The sequence below is a fragment of the Rhipicephalus sanguineus genome, chromosome 4, assembly GCF_013339695.2.
Source record: "Rhipicephalus sanguineus isolate Rsan-2018 chromosome 4, BIME_Rsan_1.4, whole genome shotgun sequence".
Taxonomy (NCBI): Eukaryota; Metazoa; Arthropoda; class Arachnida; order Ixodida; family Ixodidae; genus Rhipicephalus; species Rhipicephalus sanguineus.
The window spans coordinates 6,572,728-6,597,412 of record NC_051179.1 but is presented as its reverse complement, the minus strand read 5'-3'; the positions used below and the strand labels follow the sequence as shown (position 1 = coordinate 6,597,412).

The window sequence follows — 24,685 nt, the reverse complement described above, 5'->3', positions numbered from 1 at the left end:
GCAAGACTACGACATCCGCGTGCTGTACCGCAACGGACGTCAGCATGCTGACGCCGACGCCCTGTCGCGCTCTCCCTTGCCTGACGACAATGACCACAACTCAGCGTCTCACTTTGTCGTTTCTTCCATCGATATTCCCACCATCGCTACCGAGCAGCGCAAGGATCAATGGATTGCCTCACTGATAGACTTGCTGACTGATCCATCGGCCACACCATCCACTCGCTTTTTGCGTCGTCAAGCCCACCATTTCGCCGTTCGCGACGACCTGCTCCACCGACGCAATTACAACGGCGACGGCCGCCAGTGGCTACTAGTAATACCCCGCAGTCTGCGTTATGACATATGCGAGTCGTTCCACTCTGATCCGCAGTGTGCACACCCTGGGGTATCGAAAACCTACCACCGCATTCGCCAACGTTACTTTTGGCGAGGGATGTACCGCTACGTGGAGAAGTTCGTTCGCTCCTGCATCGATTGTCAGCGCCGCAAAACTTCAACGCACCTGTCGCCAGCAGGTCTGCAACCTCTACCTTGCCCTGACCGACCGTTTGGGCGCGTTGGCATCGATTTATATGGGCCACTTCCCCTGACGTCCGCTGGTAACCGCTGGGCCATCGTTGCTGTAGACCACCTCACGCGATACGCTGAAACTGCTGCCCTCCCTGCGGCTACAGCGAGCGATGTGGCCTCCTTCCTGCTCCACCGATTCATGCTGCGTCACGGTCCACCCCAGGAGCTGCTCAGTGATCGAGGCCGTGTCTTCTTGTCGGAAGTCGTCGAAGCCATTCTCAAAGAGTGCAACGTTGTTCACCGCAAAACTACTGCTTACCACCCGCAGACGAATGGCCTCACCGAACGCTTCAACCGCACGCTAGGCGACATGCTCTCGATGTACGTCGCCGCCGACCACACGAATTGGGATGTCATTCTGCCCTTCGTCACGTACGCCTACAATACCGCTCCTCAGAGCACTACTGGTTTCTCACCATTTTTCTTATTGTATGGCAGGCACCCGTCGCACACCATTGACACAATCCTTCCCTACAAGCCGGATCGATCTGAATGTGCGCCTATTTCTGCCACAGCCAGACTTGCTGAGGAGTGTCGCGAGCTCTCCAAGACCTTTACTACGAATAGCCAAGAGCGGCAGAAAAGTATTCGCGGTGACACCACCAGTTCTGCGTCCACGTTCCTTCCTGGAGCGCTCGTATGGCTCTCGGTCCCTACCACTGCACCTGGCCTCTCTTCCAAACTACTACCCAAATACGAAGGCCCCTACCGTGTCGTCGAACGCACATCCCCGGTGAACTACCTCATCGAACCCACCGACCCATCTTTGGACATGCGCCGTCGAGGGCGCGACATTGTCAACGTGGCGCGCCTGAAGCCCTACCATGACCCGCTCATAGTGACAAGTTGCTAGGTCGCCAGGCGGCTCCCTTTTCGTAGCCGGGGAAATTGTAGCGAAGCATTCCTACTCAGTAATGGGTCGTCCTGTCGAGCGCCTTCCAGTGGGTCGTTCTCTTCTCTGAGAGCACGCCCCTCGTGCAGAGAGTCGGCCCCGCTTTGACTGTCGCTGCCGTGCGCCGTCGCTGAGTGCCCGTTAATAAACGTCTTGACACTGCTTACATTATATGCGCTTATATAAACATCCGCGTTACGGACAGCCCAAGCGGCGACGGAGAGGTAAACCGCTCAGGCAGCAGTTGGTATGCTCATTTTTTAAAGACGATAGTCTTTCTTGGGGAACTATTTTGGTCTGTCTTTCTGTTTGTCGGCACGTCACTCGATTCAGCCAACCAGCCAAAGTTGAACCACTTGCCCAAGGGCCAGCCATCTTGAACGGCTGACTAGGTTCATACTTGTGTACATTGTTGATCAAAAAGCAAACATTACGCATATCTGAGGCGCAACATTACTAGGTAAGTATTACGTGGTGTGTTCCTTTATTAGAAAATACATAGATACGTAATTCTAGAGACCCTAGTTTCTTAAGCTGCGCTGAAAATGCGACTGCACTGAAACTTGCCTTCCTCCGTGCCCTCTGCACGAGCTCATTGTTGTGTTTCGGTTTCGGTTCAGTATTGCACTGTACGAATGCCATGGGGCGCCGCTCTGGCATTCCTGTTTTACCCAGGCGACGTGTAAATAAAAGAGTGTGTAGAGAGTACTCGTTGAGTGCGGACGTTTCTTCTGCTTCGGCGCTTCGCGCCAAACCGCGTGTTCGGGCTGGCTGGCGTCCCCGCCGGTCGCGTTGGTCACCGCCGGTCTTCGCCTGCTGCTGCGCCGGGACTACCAGCCCGAAGCACATCACTCATGTTTCCTGACGTATTGCCAGATGGCGTCCATATCTCACGCAGCGCCTCTTCTATCGTCTTTAGACGACATTTGCAGCGAAGCACGCAGATACGCGGCCATTTTTTTTTTGAAGAGGTTCTGCTTGTACATATCGAAGCGCCTTAAAAAAAATATGTGTCACTATGTTCTATTGGAAGCACACTTTCGTCACGACGGTCTCTTGAGGGACATATTCTCATTTATTGCTTCAAGGGGCCGATTAAACAAGCGCGCGCAGTGATTCTAATGCGGCTGCGGCGAGACAGTGGAGGGTTCAGCGTGCCGTGTGCACCGCGCCCGCCAGGGGGGGGGGGAAGGGTGAGAAATCCGATAATTGAGGAGGAAGATGCGCGTGCGGAGGAGAGTGTAGCTACTTTCCAGACCAAGGGACTTTAGTGGCAGCCTAAGATAACGTCACATATAGGCTGGAGCTCACTCAGACTCACTCATGAAGCATATCTTGCACTTAGGGCTCACTCGGACTCAGACTCGCCAAACTTTTCCTCAACCGGACCCACTTGGACTCAGACTCACTATTATTTTTCTCAACCGGACTAACTCCAATTCATACTCGCCAAAACATAATTCACTCGGGCTTACTCAGACTCACGGGTCGATCTGAGTCTGAGTGTCCGTTAGGCTATTATTAGCTTTTTCTACCACAGTGCTCTTTAACACCAATATCTCGCATGATCGGTGCTCTACTTAGCACATTTTGATCTCGTACTTTCAATTACGAGTTATCAGAGTTCGCAATTCAGTAAGGACATTTTTATTGAAAGGGACGACTCACACGAGCTATTTTTATCAATAACTTCCCTTGAAAGAGTTTGCGGGGGGATGTCAAGGCACCGCCTCCTGGCGCAACTCACGCCTCTGATCAACAAATATTGAGCCGACGTACGAACGGTAGCGCGTGGAAGTATGTGTGAGTAGACGTAAACGTGAGCTTACATAAGGCTCACAGTAATGCTGAAGTTGAGGTGATAGGACCATAGGTCGGCAAAAAACGACCAGCTCACTCAGACTCACTCGTGAAACATATTTTTCCCTTAGGTCTCACTTGGACTGAGATTCACCAAAATTTTCCTCAACCGAACTCACTCGGACTCCGACTCACAAAAACACTACTCCCCCGGACTCACTAAGACTCAGACTCACGTCTCGATCTGAGTCTGAGTGAGTCGACTCATGAGTGAGATTGCCGACCTATGCATATAGGTACACAAGTTACAGGGGGTGCCACGCTCCGGTGGCAGCCTAACGAAAGGGCTGAACTGTGGTGACCTCTACACTGCGTGCCCACCCCCACCCCACCCGAGAGCACTGGGAAGCTATCCTGCTCGGCTGTTCCAATCTCCAAGTCCAACAGGCATTAATGGCCAGAGACCGGGCCGCCGCGGAAGCTAAAGGGATCTCGGACTAGAGATCCCTCCTAGTGTTTGTGAGGGGCGGCCCCTTCGCCCCAACCACACCTCTCAGTGTAGATTTTCCACCACCCTGTTGCGGCCGTATTCTCTTACACGAGCGTTTTGTAGAGTTACGCGATACTAGATCTAAAAGAGTTGGCTGCCAGCCTTACTTCGCATGACATTGCAATTTGTTGCTATCGCATTCCTTGCTTCGCACTTGCGGTGAAAGTGTGTATTTATTTTCTTTTTCGATATAGTCCGGGGGCTTCATGTCTTCTCTTGTGCGGTTTTGGACAAATCGAACGCAGAGTTATGCGATTGTTTCATAAAAGAACAACGCAGCATTAAATGGCCGCGGCTACAAATATTTGTCTCGCACCAGCTAAGGAGACAGATCCGATTTCCCACCAGGGATTCCGACTGGCAGCGGCAGCTCTCCACGTCTCTCTGCGGAATCAAGTGAACGACCACTTGATACGTGCGGCTGTTTCTTTTAAAACTCCGAAGCCTTCCCAAACAGGCAAATCAATTTACTCGAAATATCCACTATGATCTTACGTTTAAAAATAAGCCCGGCAGAGACTGTACTCCATCTCACAGGGTCGTCGCAGCAGGGTTGAAGCTACGAGGTGTAAACAAGCCACAGGTTTGCGTAGCAAAACATAGTTCTGGTTTTGATTGCATTATATTTGGAGAGGGTTAAGAAAAGTGCGTTCCTTTGGCACGTGCTACGTCACGGCAATACGTGATGCGCTAATCATGATTCGCAGGTAGTTCATAAGCATTTAATTATTCTATCGGTAAGTGCCGACAATAGCGATGATGAAACAACATGGCGGCGCCCATGCAGACGCGATCGCCTGCTTCGATCCGCACTCGCGATTGCTACTCGCCCACTGTTCAGACAGCAGTAAATAAACGGTGGTGTCGGCTATCGCTTTGTGTGATCTCACGCTGATGACCAAGTATCAGGTACGTTCTGTCATTATTTAGATTAGCTGTTCGTTCAGCCACGCCTGCTAAGCCGAGAACTTCAACGCGAGAACATGAAAATAAATCTTGGAAACAGTGCAACATCAGGACGCAAATATAATGTGACCACAAGCGTCGGTTTAGAACTTGCGGAATACACAGTCACGACGGCGATTTCATAATTTCGAGGCGCAAGAAACCAGCGTCGACGTGTGCAGGCATGTTTACTTTGTTTCGACGCTATCGTTGCTGCCCAACGCTAAGGGCGTTGGTTGCTACCGTGTGCTCGCTTTACTCAACCAAAGCGCGTTGCCGTTTTTATTTGCGGCGCGGGTGAATACATCGTGAGGAGTGCTCACTTTTCCTATTGGCTAAGCAGCTGCCACAGTGCTGCAACCAGCTTGTGAGGTGGCGTATAGGCACCATCCTTGCGAATGTAAATAAATCTTTTAGAGCAAAATGAATGGGAATGTGAGCTCCATAATAATCTCCACAGCATTCAACACCACCTGAGCAAATGACAGAGCGCGAGACGGAGTAGGTCTTTCGCCGTCCGGGACTCCTGACACGCTTGTTTCTTCCCGTCGAACTGCATTAATATCGGAGCTTATTGCCTCACGAATCGATTGCTACCATACATTTGCAAGTCCACCAAGTACGAGCGCAGTTACAGGGATGTATCGCACGCTTTGAGCGCTTTTTCGTGCTCGAAGCTCACAGGGAGGGACGTCAGCGCACCGCGTCAACTCGAATGCGCCTCCCGGTGTGATTCTGGTGCACGCTAGTGTTACTCTGTAGTGCTCTAAAATTACACTGCAACGAACGGGGACAATGGTCGAGGGCTTTGTTGGACACAGCCTATAGTGAAACCAACAGACAGTGAAGGAAGGCGCGGGGGACATTATTTGTAGCGGTAGTAATTATTACATAAATGGCAATTAATGAAAGTGGATCAAAAATCAACTCGCCGCAGGTATAGGGACCGAACGCATCAGGCATCGGACACTTTATCTGAATATTGTAGGTTCTTTCCCTACCTGCGGCAAGTTGATTTTGCATACACTTTAATAGGGGATATTCAAAATGTACAGCGCCATCTGTCGACAGTCCCATAAGCTCAATCCGCCATGTTTTGTTGGGCGCGAAAACGAAACCAGTTGCATATCGCAGCCTTTCGGGTGCTAGCTACTGGTTTTTTTTTATCTTCGTTCTACGATGACTTCTCAATGCTTCGTGCGCTGATTAAGGCAACGAGGGAGCCCTGACAATGCCGGGAACAAGGTAGCACTAATTTAAATCGAATTTATCAGTTCCCCAAAAAAGAAAGAATGTACCGACGCGAACTTGTTTCGTCAAGAAGATCGGCACTGTGCTTTGATTCGGAATTGGTCGGCGCGCGCAATAGCGCTCTTCAACCTCGGTCCTTATTTCTCCGTGGAATTTAGTTGCTCGCCCGCAACATAAGCTAGGCTTGCAGAACAATATATTATCATATATGCATTTTAAAAGAGACGGCCGATGTTGCACACGCGAGGGAGCGCATGATTTATGAACATTAGCTTGTCGGTGTCGACGAAAGCAATGATTTACGTATATAATCGTGTGTAGGCAGTGCCACAGATGCTGCTGCGCGCGTCCGCGGTAAATCAGTGCCGCCACGAGACTCGATCGGCGCTAAGATTCCAACAGGCAGATCTCTCTGCAAGCTTCACAAGGCAGTGGGCGCCGAAGTACGTAGTCCGCATGTCGCGTCTACCCTTCGCTTCACAGCCCCTTATCCCTCCGATTTTATTTTTATTTTACTTTCTTCGGTCGGCGTGCGCTACGGACACGGAGCAAAGAGTTACGGAGTAGATGGAGTTGTTAGTTCGGTAGAGTTACTGTAGACGGCTCCTTTAGGAACCAGAGTTGCGCCTTTGTTTTCGTCGAGCCGCCCCCCTGCCATTCGCCAAGCGCGGTCACATGGAACTCCGAAGTGCTGCAGAGAAGCCGACCTGATGCAGTTAGCGCAGCGCCATTCCCCCTTTTGGCCTCGTCCGTTCCAGCACCATCGCTGTCAGCGCGTCGCATATATTGGTGTGTCTCACGCGGCAACTTTTCCGTGAATGTGTTATTATTATTCGATGTGGATCGCCTGTCTTCACTGCCTGACATTTGCTTTTCCAACATGGTAGGGTCAGCAGGGTTCGAAGTGAGAGTGGAAAAGGTTTTAGATGAGAAAGCATCTTATGCTCGGGGCAGTGTCCGTTCTGCGGCGTCCGCACCCATACTGCGCATGCGTCAACTCTTCCTCCTCTCCTCGCGGGAGCGCGAGGAGGTGGGGTGGAGGAGGTGGCGTGAGCGCTGCCTCCGCTGCGTTTCTCCTCTCCCGTTTCTCTCTCTCCGCCACATCTGTGCGCTCGTATATAATGCGGCGCTCGCTCGCTCCCGTTGCACTCTCCTTCGCAACGGCGCTATGGACGCTCGCGAAGCTGAACGTAGACGGCAACGCCGGCAAACGAATCTCGAAGGTGCGAGGCTGCGAAAGCGCGCGTTCGCTGTGCTTCCGTCATTCTCTTTCTGTGCAACGGCGTGCGAAACGCCATGAACAACGTCAACGTCGGCGCTAGTTGCAGCGGGAGCGCCACCGCCGCGGAGCAGAGGAAGGCTCGGGAAGCCGAACGTAAACGTCAGCGTCGGCAAGCTGCAATTCAAACGCATCCACAACCACCGTCTCATAAGTCACATAAGAGAAACGGAAACTCGATGCACACCCCCCGCGATGCTTTCGCATCCCAACATGGTTGCCCATAGGGGCAGATGGTGTGTAATATTTTTCTACATACCGTGCGCGCAATCAGGAGTCCGACGGCGACTGTTTTTACGCATGGTACGCGACACGCCAGCGTCGAGAAATGCCGCAGAATATGTGAAACGCCAGAAGAAGGTACTTTCATTTGTGTTTTGTGGATCCAAGGCCGGACTGGAAAGGCGCGCGAGCATTCCGTCTTAAGGCCTTCGCAATGCGCCTGTTTCCACCTCCCGTCGCGCGACCGTGTTCTCGCTATAGTTTCAGGGGCTTTAGCCGTCGCGTTCGCGACTGCGGTCCATGCAAAAGTAGACGCGAGCGTGCTCTCGCGTTTTTTAAAGACGATAGTCTTTCTTGGGATACTGGAACGCAAAAATTTTGGTCTGTTTGTCTCTCTGTCACACGATTCAGCCACCCGGCCAAAGTTTGAGCACTTGCTGAACGCCCAGCCATCTTGCGCTGGTAGCTGCGTTCATACTTGTGAACATTGCCTATCAAAAAGCAAATACTACGCATATCTGAGGCGCAACATCAATACGTAAGTAATACGTGGTGTGCTCCTTTACTAGAAAATACACAGATACGTAATTATAATGACCCTAGTGTTTCTTAGGCTGCGCTGAAAATGCGACGCTATGCACGAAAAAGCCCTCTGCCGACGATATGGTGCTGCCATCTGGCAGTGGCCCTGGTTTCTGCACAAGCTCATGTTTCCCGACGCCACTGCCAGATGGCGTCCATATCTCACGCAGCGCCTCTTCTATTTTATCAATGCCAGCCAGGTGCGGCCGATTCAGCATAGAGGAGGCGCTGTCTGAGGCAAGGCCAAACATAAATGGCCGCTTGATGAAAAAATTGGTATGAGAACAGCATCAAGGGTGGCCGCGGATGAGACCAGGACTCATGTAGTACGGCCGGCAGAAGACTATCGTCTTTCGACGACATTTGCAACGAAGCACGCAGATACGCGGCCAATGCTCCCCCCCCCCCCGGCCATGTTCTCGGCAAGTAGCAAGCATGAACACCTATAACTATGGCAGGGTCACTGCGCCCCTCGCGGTGAGCACTGGCACTAAACGCGGAGAAACGCTATTATTGCGTTCAACTCGACTGCGAAGGCCGTAAGACGGAACGCTAGCGCGCCTTGCGAGTCCGGCCGTGGTGCAGCCTGCTGTCTGGTTGTAAAATTTAAAGGTTCTTTAAAGACTCGTGAAGTAACGTGTGCGCACTTGTGTGACCTGCTGGCGTTTATTTCGCGCCTACCACTGCAAACTTTTAAGTGTGCCGAATTTTATTGCAGCTGTCGCGCAGTAACGCCGCTCGCGCGTTCGTCGTCGCGGAAGCGTCTTCCTTAGGGTGCCTTGATGCGCGTTTAGACATCAAGGCACACTAGTCTTCCTAGTCTGAGGTGTATCAATTTCAATGCTTCTCCTTTGCAACACGAAACGCCAAATGAAACAAATATCGCGCTCAGGGCACACACAGTTACGCCTTTTTTGTTTGCTTAAATATTTGTTTAACTAGAGCAACACAGGGCAACGCAAAATTAAAAATAAGTATCGTTGACAAAGGTGGACAAGAGAGCAGCCTCCAATGCAGCCCCTGCGCAAATGAGAGGTGGCTTCACCGCACCAAAATGGAGATGGTGGACCTATGCGCAACTCTCCTACCTAAACGTAGCATATACAGTAACTCTAGCTAGATCATCGCACTCAAACTTCTGCTGATCGCGGGGCCTCGCATGTTGTTTGCAGAAGCGCGCGGTTATTCACACATCCGTGGCATGCGAAAGCAAAGAGCGCAGTATGTTAAAAGGATATGTGAATGAACGCACACGTATAGCGTTCAAGAAAACAGGAACGACAATATTAACTCCGCGCGACAGATTGCGACCACAAAACATTATAAACAACCAGTGTGCAGTAAGGAAGGATTATGACTTAAGGGCTCGTTTTTCTTTCTTAGACACATTATTTATGAGAACTAACAGACAACAATGCTATGGAAGGTATAGAGGATGTTATTTGTAGTAATTAGGATATAAATGTGAAGAAAGTGAAGTGGACGAAAAGACAACTTGCCGCCGGCAGGAACCGAACCTGCGCCCTTCGAATAACGCGTCCGATGCTCTACCACTGAGCTACGGCTGCGGTCATCCTCCCGACCACTTTATGGGATATGTACGTGCATTTAAACGTACAGGAGTGTTAGTCAGCGCCGATCGCAGCCATGGCGGCCAGTGTGGAACACTTTCTGCCTGTTGGCGTCACGTAGCACGTGACGCCAAGAAAAGCAGTAACAGAGCGCTACTCGGGCCGCTCTCTTTGTATACAGTTGAAATGCGCGATCAGTATTTTTGTTTGGTTTGCGGCGCACCGCTGATGCATATGCCCGTGCCTTGTTTATTTTGGAAATCTACGAGACACGCTGCTGTGGAGGGTGTAGAGGTACTTATTTGTGGCTAAAGAAATGAGCCGAGGAAAGCAGCGCAGCGTTGCACAGGCCGCGAAGAAACGATGCACGTGGTGTCGATATCTGTTGAGTGTTTCTGACGCGTGCATAAAATTGCAGTGGGAAATACACTGGAGATGTATTGCAGTGAAAGGTTATCTTAGAAGTTTGACATTCACACCTCCTCTGCAACGAACACTTTTCATGAACGCCTACCTCACATCGGAAGCGCACGCCCTTAGAGTACAGCAGTTGGGCTTTGCGTAGCGGTGCGCCTCTAGCAGCTGCCGTCCGGGTGAGTTTTTAAGCGCGCAGAACTCCGATATTGAGTTCTCGTCGATTTGTGGCAGCACAGTGCGGCACTGGATGACGAAAGAGACAGCCGCATTTGCTTAGTCCGACAGCTTTGCCAACGGCTGCGGCTCAGCCTCTCCGTGGCCTCTCCCTATAGAGACGCCAGCAGACGATTCCGCGACAGCGCCCAACGAAAAATGGCGGACGCGCCCACTGCTGCCGGAGCACCAAGCATTACGAATATCCCTTATTTAATGTCATGAATACTATGCCGAATACTATGTTATGAATACTATACTATGCCAATACGTGTTGTCGAAACACGCACCCTTTTCGTCAGCTCACTCGTGATGGTGCGGCGAAGCATTGACTCGAAGCAATTGACCAGAATGCGGAACTTGGCCGAAGTGTCCCGGAGGTGCCAATTGCGGAGGCTGCCGTCCACGTCGATGACGCTACCTGAAACAACGCGCTCTTTTTTTGCTTCGTAACACACGCGATAACTTAACCGCCTCTTTGCTACATGCACAATACACAAGCCTCACCGCTGAACATGATACTTCGCAGCATCTCGTGGGCCACCAGGTAGCCAAATGAGCCGAAGTTGATGGAACTGCAATAGTGAAGAAGTAATTTAGGCAGATGCCACTCACTGTGGTGTTTTGCATCAACGTAAGAGCACAAGCTCAAATCCCGTAGAGAAGCTACCGTGTGACGTCGCGATTTGACACGCGATTTCTCTATTTACGAACGAGGTGCATGTGCGCGATAAGATTGCACCGCGAGGGAGCCATACGCCAGGGCTGCCAGTTTTGACTACTTTGCGCCAATATAGCTACTTTTTTGTTCCCTCAATTTTAGCTAAATACACATATCTGGTGACGCCGCAGCCGAGCATGTGGTGTCGAAACATGGTAGCTCTCAATTAAGATTGAATTTCGCACTTTCAGTATACACAGGCTTTTGGATACGTGGCTGAGACGGAGGGAAAACTGTTGCGCGGAGCCCGAGTTTGCAGACCACCTATTGCTGAACACGACAATGAGAAGTGCACTCCCCATCGACAGCGCTCTGCAGTAGACACTACACTGTAAAAAAAGGCCCTGTTTTACGACAAAATTTGCTGGTATATTGTGACCGAACTCTTTTTCGTAACTTAAAAACGACCTTTCCGTTGGACCGCCAGTGCGTTGTGTAGAAACCGCTCAAGAAGATATAGGTGCCGTCGTACTTAGAAAACAGAAGATTTCGTAGACCATGCTTGTACTTACTGAGTGAACTCTTAAGATACGGGTGTGCCAATGGTACAACAGAGGGCCCCATCTTCTGTATGAGTACTCTACGAGCCATCCGTAACAATACAAATTGTGCCAATAGTTCGACAACAGAAGACCCTGTCTTGTGTATCTACGCCCTACGGGCCAGCTGTTAAAATCGTGTTTTGCAAAATGAGAAAATGTAAGACCATTTACACTGAATCTGCGCTGTGAAAGAATGCTGTGCCCATTGCCTCCTCAAACGAAGTTCCTTCGGTGAGCAACAGTTGCAGCTCACAAACAACAAAGCAATTGTTGTTGAAGACACATCCTACAATGATGCATCGCAAATGTGTTGTAAGCGCCAACAAAATTTATTTTATTAAATTGCACAGCAGCACACATCTTGAACTATGAAGCATGTGACTTCATACTTCATAAAATGGCACAAGAAGGTGCGCTTTTCCCAAAAGCAGTGATGAACCTTGAAAAACAAGCTGTCTGCAAGGTGAAGCGCCAATACGTCCTTTCACAACAGGCATGGGTTAAGCAGCGCTTGTTCCTGCAATAGAATAAACAAAGCAATGTTATTTAGCAAAATATATCCTTTAATGTCGATAGTGTTGAATCAAACAAAGAAATATTTAAAGGAACACAAATAAAGGTTCGTACAAGGTTCAAAGGAGAAAATTCAAGGATATTCAAGGGCCTGTCACGTGTTCTTCAAGGACTAAAAAGCCGCATCCAAACGAGGATTTTCTTTTTTACTACAACAATATTTCAAATTCTGGCTAAATTTATCGCACTTATACATATACAGTTGAAACTCAATTTGACGAAGCCATCACCACGCTCAAACTACTTTGTTGAACCAGGAAGTTTGTAAAATCGAAACAGGGGTCTTTCAGTCCTTCGAAACCTAAAATTGTAACATAGATACACCCAATATCTACCATGGAATTGTTGCCGCTAGCCCACGCGTGCTCGTGTGAAGTCTGTTCAGGTGTGCCGAACATTGAGCCTGACATATGTGGTCCAGCTATGTAGGTCAGGTAGACGCGGTCACGTGAAATATGACATGCAGCCAAAATACGAATGCAGTGATTATGTGAGCAGGACGAGCAAGAAAGTTACGAGGAGACGATCAGTGTCATCTATCGCATAAATCTTGAAATAACGAACGCACACAGCGGGCTTCCTGTGGGTGCATTGTCAGGATCAATAAACCACCTCCACTCGTTGCACCATCTGGTACGTAACAGCGACACTGTTGAGACCATTGTTACGTGCAAGTGGGTGGCATGTAACCTTGTCAAAATAAAGCCAGGCTCGTGACTATGGGTGAGAGACGTTTTAACGCAATAGCGTTAGTGCCTGAACTTCAAGAAACAACCATATGTGTAAAAAATAGAAAGAAATTAGCAGTTTTTCGACTAACTTATTTCTTACGAGAACGGAAATCTGGGCGAGTTTGTAAGAATTCATCGTAGAGCAAGTAGCGCGAAAATTACGTGTCCCCGTAATTTTCGCGCTACTTGCTCTACGATAACTTATTTCACAAAAACTTTGTTAAATCGGTTTTGGTTCCAAGTTAGTTTCGGTAATTTGGGTTGACAACAACGTTGAACCTTACGAGTACCTGCCGGGGAATGCAATTTTTTCCGTTACACTTGGAACCACGTAAAATCAAGTTTTGTTAGAGGGAGACTTTGAACAGTATTATTATACTGGTGAAGAGTCTAGCCTTGATGCCATCTAAAGTAGTTACCAACATACAGCAAATGTTATGGACGGGTGCCGAGGCTTCTCTAGTATTAGCAAGGCTTGACATCATTACGCTGTACTAACCACGTGCACCGCTCGCTTGACAGGGAAAAGAGCAGCATAAACGCAGGATAGAAGAGTGAAGTCGTAAGGCGATAATTAGAGAGAGATAGAAAGAGACAAGATGAACTGATGTGTGAGGAGCGAAGTGAACGATAGGGCAAGGCATGAACAAACAGAATACATGCAAACTCGCACGCAGGGGCGTAGCAAAAGCAAGTTTGATATCGGACTCTACACAGATGACTCAAAAGTGAGTGATCAGATAAAAACGTCAACTGCTAACTTCTCCTTGGATTCCTCCGCCAGGCTACATGCTTAAGTCTATGAACCATTTGAAGCGGAAACGAAGGTTTCAGGTGGCTTGGCTGGACAGGTACCGATGGATTAGCTACTCAGCGCTTCAAGAGGGTGCGTTTTGTCGAGTGTGTGTCCTTTTTAGCAGAAGTGAGGTCGGCAAGGGCCAACATGCGTGCACTGGGGCCTCGTATCCAAGCCATTTCAAAAGTGGAAGCACGCCCTCGAAGTCTACGATGCACATGAAGGCACTTAATATCACACTGACGCTCCGCTGGTAGACGATACTTTTCTTCAAACCTTCTCAGGATGTGTGCCCAGTGTTGTTGATCAACTGGACCATGGCAGGCAAATTCAAATAAAAGCGAACCGAAGGAAGTTACAGCCTATAGCTGAGACAGTTCCCTTTTGCGGGCGGCAAGGTCTGGCTCTCCGTGGCCATAGAGACAGTGGTCCCATGGATTCAAGCACCGCCTCCTCTACAAATACAGGCCACTTCAGAACGCTGCTTCGCATGGGAGCGGAGTGTGGCGACACAGATCTAAAAAAAACACGGTTGATCCCTCCGTCATAGGAATCGGAATAACACGAAAGTAAAGCGTGCCCTTATAGAAGTAACTGAATGCTTACTGTACATTGATATAAGAAAGTTCGCACAATGTATATTGATGTCTGGCAGCTAATGGCGCCATTTAACGTGTATGCACCCGCTTTGGTAATTGGTGATACATCTCCATTCCGATGACTAACGTCCCTGCTAAATGATTGAAAAACCCTTGTGGTACCTGTAGTTTTAGCGGTGAAAGCGTAATCAGAGAACTATACTCGACGACAACTTTTCTTGGCATTGAAGCGAAGGCTACAGAGCCACAATGCACGTATCCTACCGCTAATGAATGTAGTCCCACAATTGCGTCCGTATTTTCTGCATGAGATATATAAAATGCTCCTTCATTTTCTACATGTAGCTTTTTGTGACGGAACGCAGCGCACACAAGCGAGATATCTGCATTTCTTTTACTTTACACGTTGTCACTTCGCGTTTTTGCGTGCATGAAAAAGTCGCGCCTTTTACCCGTACCTTAGACGCTAAGCAGCGTTTGCGTCGAAGTGCAACGCTAGCCATCACACTCAACGGCGTTACGAGACGCGCGCCAAACCGGACTACTTCGCGTAGCAGTACATGTGCAGACGCTCCGCCCCCGTAGCTTTCCCTTCAGTGCCAAGAAAAGTTGTCGGCGAGTATAGGTGTGATAGCCAGAAAAGCGTCGCATATTGGACGCAGAAATTGGTCGCTATCCCGCGGCATGTTAAAATGTGATTGAACACCACGGCCGGACTAGAGGGAAAGGCAAAGCGCGTCGTGCCGCCCCGGTAGCCCGGCCGCGATTTTTCTCGGGGCGAGCGCGTGAGCACGGAACGCGGTGTTTCAGACAGGTGAGGCAGGCGCGCGTCGCAGAGCTATTTTTGCTTTGTATTAGCGTGATGCTGAGCGAGGCCGACGCTTTTACGACGCTTGGGCAAAGGTCGCCACCTCGCGGTGTGTTAAGGCATTGACAAAATTGATCTTCTATTGAAAACGCGCCTAATGGGGCGGACGCGTAACGCGTTGCAGGTGCTAGTCGCGGAGGCCACAGCAATGACGAATTACTTTACCTTACCACTCCCAGAGGTCAACACCACCTAGCCGACCGGGAGAGTGGTAGATATAAAAGGCGCGTTTGTAAAGCCTCCAGAGTCTATGACCGTGGCGCAGTGGATAGCGTGCCCGGCATCTGCTGTTGCGGACCGGGCGGTCGTGCGTTCGATGCCCGTTGACGGTACCTTTTTTCTTTGCCATCTGATTGTGTATGTTTTTGCGACGTCATTTCCGTGACGGAAATACGTCACTGAAGTCTTGGTGGACCCCGGCATAAAACACTTTCGTGTTAAAAAGCATTTGGAAAGTTGCCCAAATAATGCCTCGTACTTAAGTCCAGATGTACAAAACTAGATTATAGAAATCTCTGCTGCAATCACCAAGGAAAGCCTACTCGCGAAAGTAAACGCTGCAGGCTGCTTCTACGTACTTGCTGAGGAAACGACGGATATTGCTGGTATCGAGCAGCTAGCTGTTTGTGCAAGGTACCTTAATAAGGATGCGAACGAAATCGGAGAAGTGTTCTTAGGCTTTGTGCCAATTCACGACAGAAGTGGCCGGGCTGTCGCCGACACCATCATAAGGTTCTTTATAGACATGGGAATTAACATGCAGCATCTCCGTGGTCAAGGCTACGATGGCGCAAGCTCGATGGCCGGCAAGAGGAATGGTGTTAAATTGCTGTTCGTAAGAAATATCCAGCCACACTATGCATTCACTGTACCAGTCATTCCCTTAATCTATAGTTCTGTGTGCGGCATGCTCCATCAAAGACATCCGAAACTGTTTGGGACTCTAAAGGCGACGTCAGTCTTTTTCCGCAAGTCTTCTAGCCGCTCACAGGTTTTGCGAAAAATGATAAGTTTGAGCTGTCCTTAAGGCCGTTTCACATGACACAAAACAGAGCTATTTTCAGGCTGCGAATTCACTCGCAGCGAAAAAAACGGCCGATCGCTCTCGTCGCAGCGGTCAGCCACAAGTGACCAACATGTTGGAAATTTTTTGCTCTGTTCGCAGCGGCGGAGAGATTTTTCAGTCGAGACCCGTCGAAATTGCGCCAACGAGTTTGTTTTGGTTGTGGCCGTTGTTGCGTATTCTCAAGTGAATTTAGATTGTAAAGTGTTTTTAAATGACAAGACAGGCGTGCCCTTCGCTACCGGTGATGAAAGGTTAAGAATATCATAAGGCACAGATTGTTACATTACATTCGAAATTTATGCAGTGTCTGCCACAAACAACGGCAGCAAGCAACTTTGCGCGCCGGGCCAGTCGCAGAGCGAAAATCACAGACCATTCACTGTCCATGTGAAACGAAACCGCCATTAGCAGCGGTTGAGAACAGAGCGGATAGAGCGAACCGAGCGATTTTATTCGCTGCAATCGCGGCATGTGAAACAGCCTTTAGTCTACAAGGCAGCGCCTTTTGGGACAATGCGAAACCCACTGGGTCGAGAAGCACGATGCAGTGCTTTCATTTGTGAGCCTGTTTGAGCTGTTTATCACAGCACTAGAGGAGATTAAGTTTAACGGAAGTGGCGAAAGTCCAATGCAGGCAAGCAGTTTAATGTTGGCACTCTTGTCACCAGCGTTCCTTGTAAGCCTGCATGTGGCGGATAACGTGTTAGCACTGACTTTGCCACTCTCAAAGAAGCTGGAGACGAGAAGTATCGACATGAGCGCTGCCGTTGACGACAGAGAAGCGGTACAGCAGACAACTGAAAATGCCCTGTTATGCCAGGGCTCCCAACCCAAACTTCCTTGCTTCGACAAGGCATTCAAGCTGGTAAAACGTCTGACGCAACCAGCGTCAACACCCGCTGATGCAACGAGGCGGGAGCCTTACGCAGTCCCCGGCAACTCCGGCGCTGCGTCTGACGCAACCGAAGGAAATCTCTCCCGCAACGTGCGGCGAGCCCTCTCATCCGCGGATCCGGTTCGAGCCAGCGACCAACGGCGGTTCCTGATTGGAGGCTTCGCGCTCCTGGCTGATGCAAGCGATCGCCCAGGGCTATAAAAGAACCAAGCTGCGCGGAGAGAGAGAGACAGCGAGACAGCGAGACAGCGAACGAAGAAGTCGCGGGTCGTCGTCGCACCGCTGTGCGAGCCCAATAAGCTGTCGGCCCCAGCGCCGAATATGTAACGCCTCGGTAGATATGTATATAAATTTGCCTTAACTCACCGTCGCCTTGATCGCTCCGTCTATCAGCTCTGCGCAGAAGCAGTCGCAAGCTGAGACACCCGTTTCCCAACAGTGGATGGCAGCTGCGGGATCGGCCGGCGTCAGCTACCTCGATGCGGTGAGTGCCTGATGTTTTCCCTTCAGTTCACCAGACTTCTCTAGCACAGGTTATCGTAGTTTAGAGAAGGTTGTGTGAAGCATTGGAGTGAGCTTTGATTGTTTCGAGCCAAATCGGAGCGCTTTGAAACCAAAGTTAACGCGGAGGGTGTAAACACGGGAGGTTGAGAGTTGCTTGCGTGTCTTTCTAGTAGACTTATAGGGGATACGGCAAGTAGATTCTAACGAGGGCAAATAGCAAGAGGCTAGTGTGAACGATGGAGAACCTTAAAGTGAAGGAACTCATCGAAATTTGTGAAGAACTCGGCCTTACTCTGGGCCGTGCGAAACGAAAGCAAGCGATCCTTGAGATCATGCAGAAGGAGGGAGTAACGGCTGAGGAAGTCGATGAGGCCTGGGCGGATATCAAGGAACGCCGCGAGGAGGCCGAAAGACGAGAACTTCGTGAGCGTGAAGAGGCGGAAGGGCGAGAACGCCGCGAGCGCGAGGAAGCCGAAAGGCAAGAACGCCGCGAGCGCGAGGAACGCGAAGAGCGCCTCGAGATGAAAAGAATAGAATTGGCGCTCCGTCAGTAGTGTGCCTCGATGTGTGCGCCCCCCTTAGGGTGTTGCCATTCTTTGAAGGGGCTGATGCCGCCACGACGCCATTTTTTGCCCCGCGCGTCTCGTGCCTCTCAGCGCAGCTGCCGTAGAGGGGTGAGACGCCGGTAAGAAGCCGTGGGCTAAAATATGGCAGCCGCGCCGCAGTAGACGCCGCAGATGTCCTCACCCTGGACAAAACGCGCAACAAAACGCGCATCAAGGCACCCTATCCGTCAGTGTTCGCAAGCGCCTAGCGTAGCTTCGGCGACGGTTCAGGCTAGTGGACATAGAATTCGGGACCAACTGCCACCGTTCGTAGTGGGCGAGGACATGGCGAAGTATCTCGTAAAGTTCGAACATGTCTGCGATAGAAATGGCATCGAGCGGTCTCTTTGGGCACAGAACCTGTTAGCTCTTCTCCCCGGGGAAGTATCCGACGTGATAACGTGCTTGTCGAGGGAGGCGTTTGAGAGCTATGACGAGGTTAAGGAGGCCCTGTTGAGAAGATATAAATTGTCACCCGAGGCTTTCCGGCAAAGGTTCCGGTATGCAAAAAGGGGGAATGAGTCACACGTTGACTTCGCGTTTCGTCTTAAAGCCGATTTAATTGAATGGCTCAAGGGCGAAGATGTCTATGACGATCGCGATAAAGTGGTAGAGTGCATAGCATTGGAGCAATTCTACCGCTGTATCGAGGATGATGTCAAGCTTTGGCTGCAGGATAAGCTTGGAGAAGTACAGCTAAGCAAGGCAGCAGAGTTAGCTGAAGAGTACTACACTCGTAGAAACTTGCACAGTGGGGCCGTGCGTGTTGAAAAAGCTGAGAGAAAAGAGGGCTTTTCAAAAAAACATGATGACCGGAAACCTGCTCCGCACCGTAATTTCAGAAAAGACCCGTCTTTTACGAAGGAGACTGTGAGAGAAGGGCAGACGGAAGCGCACAAGTCGAGTGAGCTTCCCAAACAGCGCACTGATACTACACGGGCGTTTGAGTCACGGAAGCCGCTAATCTGTTACAATTGCAAAAAAAGAAGGGCACATCGCGGTAAATTGTAAAGAAAAGGTTGCTTTCGCAACGATCCGTGAATCAGAAAAGAACATGCGGTTGTTAGAACCGTATATTCAGGAGATTAGTGTCAATGGGAAAACGTGTCGAGCACTTCGAGACTCAGCGGCAACTATGGACGTTGTCCATCCTGCATTAGTGTCTCCGAACGACTTGACAGGAGAATGCGCATGGATCAGGCAAGTCGCCGAGGAGCAGAGCACTTGCTTACCGATCGCTACGGTGATCATTGAAGGCTCTTTCGGTAAGCTTCACACCGAAGCGGCTGTGTCTGCTGCTCTCCCAGATTGTTTTCCTTATCTTTTTTCGAACAACTCGGAGCAGCTTCTCAAAGAGCAGGGTAAATCGTTCTTTCCCAGCATTGCGTACATGGCCCTCACGCGATCGCAAGCGCGGAAGCTTTCACAGGAACTTGATCTCGTTCCATGTAGTACACCACCACCGGCAAAAGCGGCCGAGCTGCGTGACCTTGGCATCGAGTCGAGCGAGCCTCGGACAGAAAACTCTCGGGGTGGGTTACTCGAGCCGCCTGCAGCTGAAGCGGGTAGCGTCGTCTCCGTCGGCGGAGAAACCGAAGTGGCGCCGTTGGGCGAGGCGGGCAATACGCTCAAGCCTGTAGCTGAAAGTTGGTGTGAGCTGTCGAGGGTTGATCGAGCGACGCTCATTAGAGAGCAGCGTGAAGACATCTCCATAAAAGCGCTAATGGAAAGCGTAAAATTGGGAGTAAAGAAAAAGAATGTTTCTTTTTATGAGAAATCTGGGCTATTGTATCGTAGCTACACAGATGTACAAGGTCGCAGGTATGAGCAACTCTTGATACCGCAAAAGTATCGTCGCCAGCTGTTGGAACTTGCGCACGAAAACGCGTGGCAGGGCATCTCGGTTTGAAGAAGACCAAGGCTAGGATTTCCCTTGAGTTTTACTGGCCGAAATGCTGGAAAGATACCGAAGACTTTGTGCGCTCTTGCGACACTTGTCAGAGGGTGGGGAAATCCACAGGCAAGTGGAAGGCTCCCATGAGGCTTGTGCCAGTTATAACAGAACCTTTTCGGCGCCTAGTTATCGACATTGTTGGGCCATTGCCGGAGTCAAGGCAAGGTTGTCGATACATCCTGACTGCCCTCTGTGTAGCAACGAAATTTCCAGAAGCGGTACCTCTTAGGGAGCTCAATTCTCCACACGTCGTGGACGCTCTGCTCTCGATATTCGCGCGTGTCGGATTTCCTTCTGAAATTCAGTGTGACAATGGCAGCGTCTTCACCAGTTGCCTTACCTCTACCTTTTTGGATAAATGTGGAATAAAGGTGGTGCACAGTTCGATCCATCACCCACAATCTAATCCGGTAGAGCGTATGCATTCAGTTCTGAAACGTATACTGAGAGCTCTTTGTTATGAGCACAAATGCGACTGGGAAGCATGTATTCCTCCCGCTATGTTTGCTTTGAGGTCTGCTCCTCATGAGAGCACTAGCTTTAGCCCCGCAGAGCTTGTATATGGCCGGAGCTTAAGAACACCTTTGCGAATGCTACGCGAATCCTGGGAGGGATATGATGAGGACCCGAATGTAGTTGCTTATGTTCTCGACCTCCTTCAGAGGCTCGGAAAAACAAAAGATCTTGTGGAGAGCCACATGAAGGCAGCGCAAGTATTGTCGAAAGAATACTACGACAAATCAGCAAAAAAACGTACCTTCGAAGTGGGAAGTCAGGTAATGTTGCTGCGGCCTTCCAAGAAGAACAAGCTTGAGGTTCATTGGCAGGGGCCCGCTAAGGTAATATCGAAGCTTTCCGATACCAAGTACGAAGTGAAATTAGGAAAGCGGTCTAACAAAATTTATCACAGCAACTTGATGAAACCGTACGTTCAACGTCAGGCGGTCGTAAATCTGCTTTTGAATGCTTCAGAGGAGGAAGGAGCAGAAATTCTGACTTCTAGCGACGTAAGCGAAAGGGGTTCAGAGGTGATGTTGGAACAGTTGAACCTGGAGCCAAGGTTAAGTCAAGTCCAGAAGGAGGACTTGAGAAGGATTGTTTCTGAGTTTAAAGACGTGTTTTCCAGCCGTCCCGGAAAAACGACGGTTATTAAGCACGACATCGAGCTGACATGTGAGGAACCAATCCGTAGTAAGCCATATCGATGTTCCCCTGTGCAGAAGCAGATCATGAAGGAGGAAATCGATAGAATGCTTGAGTTGGGAGTCATAGTACCGGGTGAGAGTGACTATACATCTCCTCTAATATTGGTTCAAGTGCCGGGAAAGGATCCTAGGCCATGCATCGATTATCGGCGCCTTAACGCCATAACTCGAGACCAGACCTATCCGATACCAAATCTAGAGGAAAGGGTGGAAACAGTGTCAAAGTCAAACTACATTTCCACGCTAGACCTCGTGCGAGGTTATTGGCAGGTCCCTCTTACCGAGCGTGCTAGCCGCTACGCCGCGTTCGTTTCTCCATTCGGAACGTATCGTCCACTTATGCTGAGTTTCGGACTGAAAAATGCGCCTTATTGCTTTTCGGGTCTAATGGACCGCGTTCTTAATGGCCTGTCCGAGTTCGCACTGCCGTATCTCGACGATGTCGCCATCTTCTCGAACACCTGGGAAGAACACGTCGAACATTTACGAGTCGTGCTGAACAAGTTGAAAGAAGCGGGTCTTACAGCGAAACCTGCTAAATGTCACCTAGGATGCGGCGAGGTGTCTTACCTGGGACACGTTGTGGGGCGTGGCCGGCGTCGACCTTCAGAGATCAAGGTAGCCGCCGTCGTGAACTATCCACGACCAACCACCAAGTCTGAGATAAGGGCTTTCTTAGGACTAGCGGGATACTATCAGCATTATGTGCAAAACTACTCTACCATTGCCAGCCCTCTAACTGACGCACTTCGAAAGTCGGAGCCAGTTAAAGTGGCATGGGACTCGGAGAAAGAGAATGCGTTTTGCAAGCTTAAACAAGCCTTAAGCGAAAAACCCGTTCTCATGGCACCCGACTTTTCCAAGGGCTTTATCATTCAGTGCGACGCGAGTGATCGCGGAATGGGAGCTATATTGTGCCAGGAAGATGACACTGGTCACGAAAGACCAGTTTTGTATTTAAGCCGAAAACTGAGCTGCAGGGAAGAGGCATATAGTACCTCTGAAAAGGAATGTGCCTGCCTCGTGTGGGCCGTTCAAAAGCTGGCCTGTTATGTCTCCGGTTCCAAGTTTGTGGTCGAAACGGACCACTGTCCTCTAACCTGGTTGAATAACATGTCGTCCAAAAGTGGCCGGTTACTGAGGTGGAGCATGATACTCCAACAGCACAACTTGAACGTTCGTTACAAGAAAGGAAAGCTAAACGCGAACGCAGACGCATTGAGTCGCGCGTTCTAATCAGTGCCGTCTTCGGCTATCCTTTCGGTTTTTCGCAGGCAAATTGGGGCAAAATTTTGTCCTCATTGCGGCCTCAGCTGAGCGCTTCCGTCCTGAGTGATCTCAAGGGGCCAACATTATTTTGAATTCTGTTTCATTGCGTTTGTTAAACGTGTAATATTTTGAGTTCTGCTTTTAAGAGTTTTGGTGTCCCACATGTGCCTCTTGATAAAGAGGGAACGAAATTTCGACAGAAACGTAGTTAGGAATATATTATTCTATTTAGGTCTAGTGTTCTGTCGGGTGACCGAGGGCACTTGCTTGTGTCGTGTGTTGTTTGTTGTCGGACCGTTCTTGACAAGTTGCAGAACGATCAACAAGTGCTGATACGAAAAATCGTCAGAAGAGACGAGCAAAGCAAGTCGACACATCTTGGCGACAAGCCACTGGAGCCGGGATCCGGCCTGGCGACTGGGATCTGTTCACGGAACGAAGCGTGGAGCGAAATGTCCCCATGGCCCTGGAGGTGAACCTGGATGGACCTGGCGAACGAGCGCGCCCGGCATCCGAGCCACGTGGAAGCAGCTCGTCTTTCCGGCGCATTGTCTGGCGGCGGGGGTGCTGTTATGCCAGGGCTCCCAACCCAAACTTCCTTGCTTCGACAAGGCATTCAAGCTGGTAAAACGTCTGACGCAACCAGCGTCAACACCCGCTGATGCAACGAGGCGGGAGCCTTACGCAATCCCCGGCAACTCCGGCGCTGCGTCTGACGCAACCGAAGGAAATCTCTCCCGCAACGTGCGGCGAGCCCTCTCATCCGCGGATCCGGTTCGAGCCAGCGACCAACGGCGGTTCCTGATTGGAGGCTTCGCGCTCCTGGCTGATGCAAGCGATCGCCCAGGGCTATAAAAGAACCAAGCTGCGCGGAGAGAGAGAGACAGCGAGACAGCGAACGAAGAAGTCGCGGGTCGTCGTCGCACCGCTGTGCGAGCCCAATAAGCTGTCGGCCCCAGCGCCGAATATGTAACGCCTCTGTAGATATGTATATAAATTTGCCTTAACTCACCGTCGCCTTGATCGCTCCGTCTATCAGCTCTGCGCAGAAGCAGTCGCAAGCTGAGACACCCGTTTCCCAACAGCCCGCAAGAACGCGAATACTTCTTTCCCAAAATATTTGCACAAGTGCAGGCATTGGCAGAAAAACTGAATGTGCAGATCACCAGCCGTCGAGCCGGTGTCCGGAAGCAGAACCTTGGGAGCAATGCATTAGAAAGCGCGGAAGAATATTTTCGCAGAACCCTGTTCATTCCGTTCATGGACCACGTACTAGCCCAGTTAAACCAACGGTTCGAAAAGCACAGGGTACTTCTAAAGGACTTATCAGTAATTGTACCATCCGCAATATGCAAGATGATCGGAAGAAAGGAGCAGAACATCTCCTGACCGTTTTTGCGCATTACATCGAAACGAGGGCTGCTTTGGGAGAACTGCGACTATGGTGGAAAAAGTAGGCGAACAAAGCAGCAAACCAGCGCCCCAGTACAGGAACCGATGCCCTCTCGCAGTACGACAGCAGGTTCTCTCCGAATGTGTAGACGCCACTCCAGATTATAGTCGCCCTTCCAGTGACCACTGCCAGCGCAGAGAGAACGTTTTCAAGCAAGAGGTTACTTAAGAACTACTTACGCTCTACGCTGTCTGAGGAACGCATGGTTGGTCTGGCACTTCTGTACGCCCACAGAAATGTCGACATGAGTGTGTCGGAAGTCCTTCACCGCTTCGCTAAGCTTGCTCGCTGGGTCAACTTTGTTCTTTGATACCGAACAGGACAAAAATCAGCGCAAACGAAAGGAAAAGACACTGCTGTTCCAGAGTTCAGGTCAATGAGCCCGTAATTCGGACGCAAGATTATTGTTCACCACCTTTTAAAGCCGTAAGAATTTTGTACCTTTTAGCAGTTAACACCGTGACCTAATATAAACATACGAATACGGGCATTAGGTGGACATTAACAGCCAATCGACAGCTTCACCTTGTTCACTGAGAGGTCGGCATACGCGGGGTTACCATACAAACTCAGCTATTGGGAAGCCGTACTAGCGGCATTGTTAGTTAC

The 24,685-nt window shown here is 50.1% G+C and overlaps 1 protein-coding gene across 3 annotated transcripts in view; it reads right to left on the bottom strand.

Moving 5' to 3' along the window:
* LOC125757998 (endothelin-converting enzyme-like 1) overlaps window positions 1-24,685 on the bottom strand; it is a 211,976-nt gene that overhangs the window by 144,557 nt on the left and 42,734 nt on the right. For all 3 annotated transcript variants that reach the window (XM_049414394.1, XM_049414395.1, XM_049414396.1), the window contains exons 2-3: window positions 10,803-10,870; window positions 10,586-10,716 (exon numbers count right to left, since the gene is read on the bottom strand). In XM_049414394.1, the coding sequence (XP_049270351.1) occupies window positions 10,586-10,716; window positions 10,803-10,870 (199 nt within the window). The remainder of the gene's footprint in view (window positions 1-10,585; window positions 10,717-10,802; window positions 10,871-24,685) is intronic.